This window comes from Heterodontus francisci, chromosome 26 (assembly GCF_036365525.1).
Source record: "Heterodontus francisci isolate sHetFra1 chromosome 26, sHetFra1.hap1, whole genome shotgun sequence".
Lineage (NCBI taxonomy): Eukaryota > Metazoa > Chordata > Chondrichthyes > Heterodontiformes > Heterodontidae > Heterodontus > Heterodontus francisci.
Window position 1 is genome coordinate 10231177 of NC_090396.1, and position 11596 is coordinate 10242772.

An 11596-nucleotide genomic window follows, 5' to 3' on the forward strand; every position below is an offset into this window, starting at 1 on the left:
CTAAAATCTCAACACACTGTCCCACTCTGTGAAACCCAGTGCTCAAAGCCCAACACACTGCCCCACTCTGTGAAACCCAGTTCTAAAACACCAACACACTGCCTCACTCTGTGAAACCCAGTGCTCAAAGCCCAACACACTGTCCCACTCTGGGAAACCCAGTGCTAAAACCTCAACACAATGTACCACCCTTTGAAATCCAGTGCTAAAATCTTTAACGCAATGTCCCACTCTGTGAAACCCACTGCTAAAACCTCAACACACTATCCCACTCTATGGTAGCCGGTGTTAAAACACCAACACACTGTCCCACTCTGTGAAACCCAGTGCTAAAACCCCAACACACTGTCCCACTCTGTGAAACCCAGTGCTAAAACCCCAACACACTGTCCCACTCTGTGAAACCCAGTGCTAAAACCCCAACACACTGTCCCACTCTGTGAAACCCAGTGCTAAAACCCCAACACACTCTCCCACTCTGTGAAGCCCAGTGCTAAAACCCCAACACACTGTCCCACTCTGTGAAACCCAGTGCTAAAACCCAACACACTGTCTCAGTGGCGCAGTGGTTAGCACCGCAGCCTCACAGCTCCAGCGACCCGGTTTCAATTCTGGGTACTGCCTGTGAAAAGTTTGCAAGTTCTCCTGTGTCTGCGTGGGTTTCCTTCAGGTGCTCCGGTTTCCTCCCACAGCCAAAAGACTTGCAGGTTGATAGGTAAATTGGCCATTATAAATTGCCCCTAGTATAGGTAGGTGGTAGGCGAATATAGGGACAGGTGAGGATGTGATAGAAATATGGGATTAGTGTAGGATTAGTATAAATGGGTGGTTAATGGTCAGCACAGATTCGGTGGGCCGAAGGGCCTGTTTCAGTGCTGTATCTCTAAATCGAAATCTAAATCTGAAAAAAACACCAAGACACTGTCCCACTCTGCGAAACCCAGAGCTCAAAGGCTAACACACTGTCCCACTCTGTGAAACCCAGTGCTAAACCCCCAACACAGTGTCCTACAGTGCGAAACCCAGTGCTAAAACCTCAACGCACCCTCCCACTCTGAAATCCAATGCTAAAACCTCAACACACTCTCCCACTCGGAAATCCAGTGCTAAAACCTCAAAGCACTGTCCCACTCTTTGAAACACAGTGCCAGAACCTCAACACAGTCTCCCACTCTGAAATCCAATGCAAAGATCTCAACGCACTGTCCCTTTCTGTGAAATCCACTGCTAAAGCCCCAGCACACTGCCCCACTCTGTGATATCCACAGCTCAAAACCTAACACATTGTCTCACTCTGTGAAACCCAGTGCTAAAACACCAACACACAGTCCCACTCTGTGAAACCCAGTGCTAAAACCTCAACACACTGTCCCATTCTGCGAAACCCAATGCTCAAAACCCAACATACTGTCCCGCCCTGGGTAACCCAGTGTTGAAACCCCAACACACTGTCCAATTCTGTGAAACCGACTGCTAAAAGCCAACACACTGTCCTCCTCTGTGAAACCCAGTGCTAAAACACCAACACACTGTGCCACTCTGGGAAACCCAGTGCTCAAAACCCAACACACTGTCACACATTGTGAAAGCCAGTGCTCAAAGCCCAACGCACTGCCCCATTCTGTGAAACCCACTGCTAAAACCCCAGCACACTGTCCTACAGTGCGAAACACAGTGCTAAAACCTCAACGCACACTCCCACTCTGAAATCCAATGCTAAGGTCCCAACGCACTGTCCCACTCTTTGTTACACACTCTCCCACTCTACGAAACCCAATGCTAAATCACCAACACACTGTCCCTCTCTGTGAAACTCACTGATAAAGCCCCAGCACACTGCCCCACTCTGTGAAACACAGTGCACAAAGCTAAACACACTGTCCCACTTTGTGAAACACAGTGCACAAAGCTAAACACACTGTCCCACTTTGTGAAACCCAGTGCTCAAAACCCAACACACTCTCCCACTCTGGGAAACCCAGTGCTCAAAACCCAACGCACTGCCCCATTCTGTGAAACCCACTGCTAAAACCCCAGCACACTGTCCTACAGTGCGAAACCCAGTGCTAAAACCCCAGCACACTGTCCTACAGTGCGAAACCCAGTGCTAAAACCTCAACGCACTCTCCCACTCTGAAATCCAATGCTAAGGTCCCAACGCACTGTCCCACTCTTTGTTACACACTCTCCCACTCTACGAAACCCAATGCTAAATCACCAACACACTGTCCCTCTCTGTGAAACCCACTGATAAAACCTCAACACACTATCCCACTCTATGGTAGCCGGTGTTAAAACACCAACACACTGTCCCACTCTGTGAAACCCAGTGCTAAAACCCCAACACACTGTCCCACTCTGTGAAACCCAGTGCTAAAACCCCAACACACTGTCCCACTCTGTGAAACCCAGTGCTAAAACCCCAACACACTGTCCCACTCTGTGAAACCCAGTGCTAAAACCCCAACACACTCTCCCACTCTGTGAAGCCCAGTGCTAAAACCCCAACACACTGTCCCACTCTGTGAAACCCAGTGCTAAAACCCAACACACTGTCTCAGTGGCGCAGTGGTTAGCACCGCAGCCTCACAGCTCCAGCGACCCGGTTTCAATTCTGGGTACTGCCTGTGAAAAGTTTGCAAGTTCTCCTGTGTCTGCGTGGGTTTCCTTCAGGTGCTCCGGTTTCCTCCCACAGCCAAAAGACTTGCAGGTTGATAGGTAAATTGGCCATTATAAATTGCCCCTAGTATAGGTAGGTGGTAGGCGAATATAGGGACAGGTGAGGATGTGATAGAAATATGGGATTAGTGTAGGATTAGTATAAATGGGTGGTTAATGGTCAGCACAGATTCGGTGGGCCGAAGGGCCTGTTTCAGTGCTGTATCTCTAAATCGAAATCTAAATCTGAAAAAAACACCAAGACACTGTCCCACTCTGCGAAACCCAGAGCTCAAAGGCTAACACACTGTCCCACTCTGTGAAACCCAGTGCTAAACCCCCAACACAGTGTCCTACAGTGCGAAACCCAGTGCTAAAACCTCAACGCACCCTCCCACTCTGAAATCCAATGCTAAAACCTCAACACACTCTCCCACTCGGAAATCCAGTGCTAAAACCTCAAAGCACTGTCCCACTCTTTGAAACACAGTGCCAGAACCTCAACACAGTCTCCCACTCTGAAATCCAATGCAAAGATCTCAACGCACTGTCCCTTTCTGTGAAATCCACTGCTAAAGCCCCAGCACACTGCCCCACTCTGTGATATCCACAGCTCAAAACCTAACACATTGTCTCACTCTGTGAAACCCAGTGCTAAAACACCAACACACAGTCCCACTCTGTGAAACCCAGTGCTAAAACCTCAACACACTGTCCCATTCTGCGAAACCCAATGCTCAAAACCCAACATACTGTCCCGCCCTGGGTAACCCAGTGTTGAAACCCCAACACACTGTCCAATTCTGTGAAACCGACTGCTAAAAGCCAACACACTGTCCTCCTCTGTGAAACCCAGTGCTAAAACACCAACACACTGTGCCACTCTGGGAAACCCAGTGCTCAAAACCCAACACACTGTCACACATTGTGAAAGCCAGTGCTCAAAGCCCAACGCACTGCCCCATTCTGTGAAACCCACTGCTAAAACCCCAGCACACTGTCCTACAGTGCGAAACACAGTGCTAAAACCTCAACGCACACTCCCACTCTGAAATCCAATGCTAAGGTCCCAACGCACTGTCCCACTCTTTGTTACACACTCTCCCACTCTACGAAACCCAATGCTAAATCACCAACACACTGTCCCTCTCTGTGAAACTCACTGATAAAGCCCCAGCACACTGCCCCACTCTGTGAAACACAGTGCACAAAGCTAAACACACTGTCCCACTTTGTGAAACACAGTGCACAAAGCTAAACACACTGTCCCACTTTGTGAAACCCAGTGCTCAAAACCCAACACACTCTCCCACTCTGGGAAACCCAGTGCTCAAAACCCAACGCACTGCCCCATTCTGTGAAACCCACTGCTAAAACCCCAGCACACTGTCCTACAGTGCGAAACCCAGTGCTAAAACCCCAGCACACTGTCCTACAGTGCGAAACCCAGTGCTAAAACCTCAACGCACTCTCCCACTCTGAAATCCAATGCTAAGGTCCCAACGCACTGTCCCACTCTTTGTTACACACTCTCCCACTCTACGAAACCCAATGCTAAATCACCAACACACTGTCCCTCTCTGTGAAACCCACTGATAAAACCTCAACACACTATCCCACTCTATGGTAGCCGGTGCTAAAACACCAACACACTGTCCCACTCTGGGAAACCCAGTGTTGAAACCCCAACACACTGTCCAATTCTGTGAAACCCACTGCTAAAACCCAACACACTGTCCCTCTCTGCGAAACCCAATGCTCAAATCTCAACACACTGTCCAATTCTGTGAAACCCACTGCTAAAACCTCAACGCACTGTCCCACTCTTTGAAACACAGTGCTAAAACCTCAACACACTCTCCCACTCTGAAATCCAATGCTAAAACCTCAACGCACTGTCCAACTCTTTGATACACACTCTCCCACGCTATGAAACCCAATGCTCAAAATTCAACACACTGTCCCACCCTGGGTAACCCAGTGTTGAAACCCCAACACACTGTCCAATTCTGTGAAACCGACTGCTAAAAGCCAACACACTGTCCTCCTCTGTGAAACCCAGTGCTAAAACACCAACACACTGTGCCACTCTGGGAAACCCAGTGCTCAAAACCCAACACACTGTCCTACAGTGCGAAACCCAGTGCTAAAACCTCAATGCACTCTCCCACTCTGAAATCCAATGCTAAGGTCCCAACGCACTGTCCCACTCTTTGTTACACACTCTCCCACTCTACGAAACCCAATGCTAAATCACCAACACACTGTCCCTCTCTGTGAAACCCACTGATAAAACCTCAACACACTATCCCACTCTATGGTAGCCGGTGCTAAAACACCAACACACTGTCCCACCCTGGGAAACCCAGTGTTGAAACCCCAACACACTGTCCAATTCTGTGAAACCGACTGCTAAAAGCCAACACACTGTCCTCCTCTGTGAAACCCAGTGCTAAAACACCAACACACTGTGCCACTCTGGGAAACCCAGTGCTCAAAACCCAACACACTGTCCTACAGTGCGAAACCCAGTGCTAAAACCTCAATGCACTCTCCCACTCTGAAATCCAATGCTAAGGTCCCAACGCACTGTCCCACTCTTTGTTACACACTCTCCCACTCTACGAAACCCAATGCTAAATCACCAATACACTGTCCCTCTCTGTGAAACCCACTGCTAAAGCCCCAGCACACTGCCCCACTCTGAAATCCAATGCTAAAACCTCAACACACTGTCCCATTCTGCGAAACCCAATGCTCAAAACCCAACATACTGTCCCACTTTGTGGAACCCAGTGCTCAAACGCCAACACACTGCCCCATTCTGTGATATCGAGTGCTAAATCCTCAACACACTTTCTCAATCAGTGAAACATAGTGCTGAAACCCCAATACGGTGTCCAGCTCAAAACCCAACACAATGTCCTACACTGCAAAACCCAGGGCTAAAATCTCAACACACTGTCCCACTCTGTGAAACCCAGTGCTCAAAACCCAACACACTGTCCCACCCTGGGTAACCCAGTGTTGAAACCCCAACACACTGTCCAATTCTGTAAAACCCAGTGCTAAAACACCAACACACTGTCCTCCTCTGTGAAACCCAGTGCTAAAATACCAACACACTGTCCCATTCTGGGAAACCCAGTGCTAAAACCTCAACACACTATCCCACTCTGTCAAACCTGTGCTGAAACCCCAGCACACTGTCCCACTCTGTGAAACCCAGTGCTCAAAACCCAACACACTGTCCCACTCTGGGAAACCCAGTGTTGAAACCCCAACACACTGTCCAATTCTGTGAAACCGACTGCTAAAAGCCAACACACTGTCCTCCTCTATGAAACCCAGTGCTAAAACACCAACACACTGTGCCACTCTGGGAAACCCAGTGCTCAAAGCCCAACGCACTGCCCCATTCTGTGAAACCCACTGCTAAAACCCCAGCACACTGTCCTACAGTGCGAAACACAGTGCTAAAACCTCAACGCACACTCCCACTCTGAAATCCAATGCTAAGGTCCCAACGCACTGTCCCACTCTTTGTTACACACACTCCCACTCTACGAAACCCAATGCTAAATCACCAACACACTGTCCCACTCTGTGAAACACAGTGCACAAAGCTAAACACACTGTCCCACTTTGTGAAACACAGTGCACAAAGCTAAACACACTGTCCCACTTTGTGAAACCCAGTGCTCAAAACCCAACACACTCTCCCACTCTGGGAAACCCAGTGCTCAAAACCCAACACACTGTCCCGCTCTGTGAAACCCAGTGCTAAAACCCCAGCACACTGTCCTACAGTGCGAAACCCAGTGCTAAAACCCCAGCACACTGTCCTACAGTGCGAAACCCAGTGCTAAAACCTCAACGCACTCTCCCACTCTGAAATCCAATGCTAAGGTCCCAACGCACTGTCCCACTCTTTGTTACACACTCTCCCACTCTACGAAACCCAATGCTAAATCACCAACACACTGTCCCTCTCTGTGAAACCCACTGATAAAACCTCAACACACTATCCCACTCTATGGTAGCCGGTGCTAAAACACCAACACACTGTCCCACTCTGGGAAACCCAGTGTTGAAACCCCAACACACTGTCCAATTCTGTGAAACCCAATGCTCAAATCTCAACACACTGTCCAATTCTGTGAAACCCACTGCTAAAACCTCAACGCACTGTCCCACTCTTTGAAACACAGTGCTAAAACCTCAACACACTCTCCCACTCTGAAATCCAATGCTAAAACCTCAACGCACTGTCCAACTCTTTGATACACACTCTCCCACGCTATGAAACCCAGTGCTCAAAATTCAACACACTGTACCACCCTTTGATATCCAATGCTAAAACACCAACAAACTGCGCCACTCTGTAAAACCCACTGCTTAAACCCAACACACTGTCCCTCTCTGTGAAACCCAGTGCTCAAAACCCAACACACTGTCCCACTCTGCAAACCCCACTGATTAAACCCAACACACTGTCCCACTCTGTGAAACCCAGTGCTCAAAACCCAACACACTGTCCCATTGTATGAAACCCAGTGCTAAAACCCCAGCACACTGTCCCACTCTATTTTCTTCATTGCTAAAACCTCAACATACTGTCCCACTCTGTGAAACCCAGTGTCGAAACCCCAACATGCTGTCCAATTCTGTGAAACCCACTGCTATGACCCCAACACACTGTCCCATTCTGTGAAACCCACTGCTAAAACACCAACACGCTGTCCCATTCTGTGAAACCCACTGCTAAATACCCAACACACTGCCCCACTCTGTGATATTCAGTGTTACAAACTCAACAGACTGTCCCACTCTTTGAAACACAGTGCTGAAACCTCAACACACTCTCCCACTCAGAAATTCAATGCTAAAACACCAACACACTGTCCCTCTCCGTGAAACCCACTGCTAAAGCCCCAGCACACTGTCCCAGTCTATGATATCCACTGCTGAATCCTCAACACACTGCCCATTCTGTGAAACCCAGTGCTAAAACACCAACACACTGCCCATTCTGTGAAACCCAGTGCTAAAACACCAACACACTGTCCCTCTCCGTGAAACCCACTGCTAAAGCCCCAGCACACTGTCCCATTCTGTGATATCCAGTGCTATAACCCCAACACACTGTCCCATGCTGTGAAACCCACTGCTAAAACTTCAACACGCTGTCCCACTCTGTGAAACTCAGTCCTCGAACCCCAACACACTGCCCCACTCTCAGACATGTGATATGAGAGGTATGGTGGGGAGATGAGATATCTAGGTGATATGGTGAGATTGTTGGCGTGTGGGATATGGGGAAAATGTGGGTAGGTGTTTGGTGGATATAGGGAGATGGTGGGGATTTGGGATATGGGGATAAGGTGGGTAAGTGTGGGTTGGTGAGATATAGGTAGAATATTGGGGGAGAAGGGTAGGGTTGGGGTATAAGGGGAGAAGTTGAGTAGGTGGGGGTTGGGAATATGGGGATATGGAGGGTGTTGGGAGATACGGAGATAATGTGGGTAAGTGGTTATGGGAGGATATGGGGAGAAGGAGTCATAGAGTAATAGAGTTGTACAGCACAGAAACAGGCCTTTTGGCCCATTGTCTCTGTGCCGACCATAAAGCTCCTATCTATTCTAATCCCATTTTCCAGCACTTAGCCCGTGGCCTTGTACGCTATGGCATTTCAAGTGCTCATCTACATACTTCTAAAATGTTGTGTGGGCACCTGCCTCTACCACCCCTTCAGGCAGTGTGTTCCAGATTCCAACCACCCTCTGGGTGAAAAAAAATTTCCTCAACTCCCCTACCTGTCATAATTTTGTCTCCCTCAATCAGGTCCCTCCTCAGCCTTCGCTGCTCTAAAGAAAACAACCCTAGCCTTTCCAGTCTCTCTTCATAGCTGAAATGCTCCAGCCCAGGCAACATCCTGATGAATCTCCTCTGCATCCTCTCCAGTGCAATCACATCCTTCCTATAGTGTGGTGCCCAGAACTGGATACAGTACTCCAGCTGTGGCCTAACTAGTGTTTTATACAGCTCCATCATAACCTCCCTGCTCTTATATTCTATGCCTTGGCTAATAAAGGCAAGTTTCCCATATGCCTTCCTTAACCACCTTATCTACCTGTGCTGCTGCCTTCAGTGATCTATGGACAAGTACACCAAGGTCCCTCTGATACTCTGTACTTCCTAGGGTCCTACCACCCATTGTATATTCTGTTGCTTTGTTAGTCCTCCTTGTGGTTTGAGGATATAGGGAGAAGGCTGGTAGCTGAGGGTTTTGGGGAGAAGGTAGGTAGGTGGGGATTTGAGATATGGGGATAAAGTGGGTGGGTGGGGGTTGTGGATATGGGAGAAGTTAGGTAGGTTGGTTTTAAGATGTGGGGAGAAAGAGGGTGGGTGGGTGTTGTGGATATGGGGAGAAGGTGGTTAGGTGGGATTGGGAAAAATGGGGAGATGGTGGGTAGGTGGCGTTTGGGGGATGTGGAGAGATGGTGGGTAGGTGGGGTTTGGGGGATATGGGGAGCTGGTGGGTAGGTGGGAGTTGGGGATATGAAGGAGATGGTAAGTAGGTGGGGGTTGGGGGACATGGTAGGTAGGAGGGGTTTGGGATATGGGAGAATGTGGGTAGGTGGGGTTGCTGTTATGGTAAGATGGTGGGTAGGTGGGAGTTGGGGATATGGAGGTGATGATGAGTATGTGGGGGTTGGGGGAGATGGTGGGCAGGTGGGGATTGGGGGGTTGGGGGAGATGGTGGGTAGGTGGGGATTGGGGGAGATGGTGGGCAGGTGGGGATTGGGGGGTTGGGGGAGATGGTGGGTAGGTGGGGATTGGGGGAGATGGTGGGTAGGTGGGGATTGGGGGGTTTTGGGCAGATGGTGGGTAGGTGGGGTTGGGGGAGATGGTGGGTAGGTGGGGTTGGGGGTGATGGGGTTGGAGGAAATGGGGTGTAGGTGGTTTTGGAGATTATGGGGAAATGTTGGTTGGGGGTTATGGGAGGTGTGATTAATCTATGGAAAGTCACATTCTTGTTGAGTGTGATCGAATTCTTCCATTGTTGAAAATATCTCATTTGAATTATTTTCTTTTTTCTATTCTTACAGGTTAAAAAACATAAACTGAGGGAGCAAATGGAAGAACAACTGGGACTTGGGCCTAAGTGAAGAATTGACCCAGTATTGTGACTGAGGGAGCTCGCAGGATCCCATTCATTCCCAAAATCCTTCAGTGATACTGACCTTACCAACATGCTCTATCATAGACTACCCTGGATTCGACTATATCGTCAACTGTATTCTAACTTTTTGTCTAAAATATCCCTGATCCCCAAAGCTTATAAAGCTCCAGAGTTTTCACCCCTTCCTCATCCTTTCACCAATATTCAATCCCTGACCAGTCAACTTCCACAACAGCCTCCCCCCCTCCCCCACCCCACCGCCAACAAAACATGTAGTTTAAACCTCTGAAGCATTAAATCAGAAAGTTGTGGGAATATTCATCAAAACAACTCAATGACCTTGTCAATGAGTGAAAGCAGTGACTTCCTGCAATCAGGACAATGAGGGAAAGTAGGAAGTGAAGATGTCGCATTTGAATTCTATCCTTAGGTCAAGGTTTGGTAGAATTCTGGCCACCATCTCCTCACATTGATAGGTTGTTGGTAAACCTCCCGCAGGTGTGAAATGTGTTGGACAGTAAAAAAAACTGTTTTATCAAGACAGTTCTATTTGTATAAATCTCAGCTCTGTGGCCCAACTGGTTTTCCCTTCAATTTAATCCCTTCCTACTGCGGCAGGGACAAACTGACCACATTTTTCTTTTGTTATTTGCACGTCTGAGAGGAGCGTTTAATTGTGTACCTCAGTCCAATGTCCTTTGCACATATAGTAACACAGCGAGAGAGAAGGTCATTTAACCCTATCACTTTCATTCTTTCTATGCCAATCGTTTCCTGAAACTCAATGGAACTGCTTTCCTGGCCTCCCAGAGCTGCACTCTACCTGACCCAAGGTGGGCCTGCCCTGTTTCTGGGTTCAAGCTTTTTGTCTGGGCCCCTCTATCACCAGGTGCCAGTATGCCCTTGAGGGGGCCAGGAAGCCTGAAGGTCTGATGTCCATCCTGTTGGCTCCAGGTATTTGTTCCCTGCCACTTCTAAGGCACTTCGATCTGAGGGGTTAGGGCAAGTGCTGAGGCCCACTTATTCGAGTTGCTGCAAACTGGTGACCCATAAAACTGAGACAGGAGACTATCAGTCCCTCAGTACCATCGTATTACAATGCTTACACCTATCCCAGGCGCAAATATCCCTCCCACTTTCCCACAGCAAAGCACATTCGTATTACATGGGTTTATAGAATTTTATAGGATAGCATTCTGTAATTCAATCCCTTTCTTCATTAAAACTGCAAAACATGAATCTGGGTAATTTACAGTCTGGCTCTAACCATTAGTCTCCTCAGGAGTGGTTCTAAAAATTGTTTCTTGTCATATGGCAAGTATCAGCCATGATCATATTGAATGGCTGAACAGCTTTCAGCAGCTGCTCCTGTTCCTGCGTAAATCAAGTAATTTGAATCGCCAACTGCTGTTCCTATGGAAATCAAGTAAAACTGCAGAGCATTCATCTAACTTTCTATCATCATTCGGACACTGCTATAGTCCCAGTGGCTGTCTTGTATTGTTCAACACTCAAACATCTCTATCAGCTACAGTTGGTTAATTGTCCATTGTTCTCATTGACCAGAAACTCTAAAAGTGCTCCACAGCTTCAATTCAAAAGCAAGAGCAGACTTTATCAAATTCCAACTCTGGAAACAGTGGAAAGTAGACAACACTCAGGATAACAGGAGATGAAGTAGTTGCTTACAAATGGACACTGAGCAGCAGTTTTCCCATTAAATGTGAAACCAAAAACAGAAAAGAAGAAAGT

At 48.2% G+C, this 11596-nt stretch overlaps 1 protein-coding gene across 1 annotated transcript in view; it reads left to right on the forward strand.

Moving 5' to 3' along the window:
* acsf2 (acyl-CoA synthetase family member 2) overlaps window positions 1-11083 on the forward strand; it is a 358345-nt gene extending 347262 nt beyond the window's left edge. The window contains exon 16 of the mRNA XM_068057776.1: window positions 9771-11083. Coding sequence (XP_067913877.1) covers window positions 9771-9830 — 60 coding nt within the window. The 3' untranslated portion in view covers window positions 9831-11083. The remainder of the gene's footprint in view (window positions 1-9770) is intronic.
* Window positions 11084-11596: the final 513 nt, after the last annotated feature.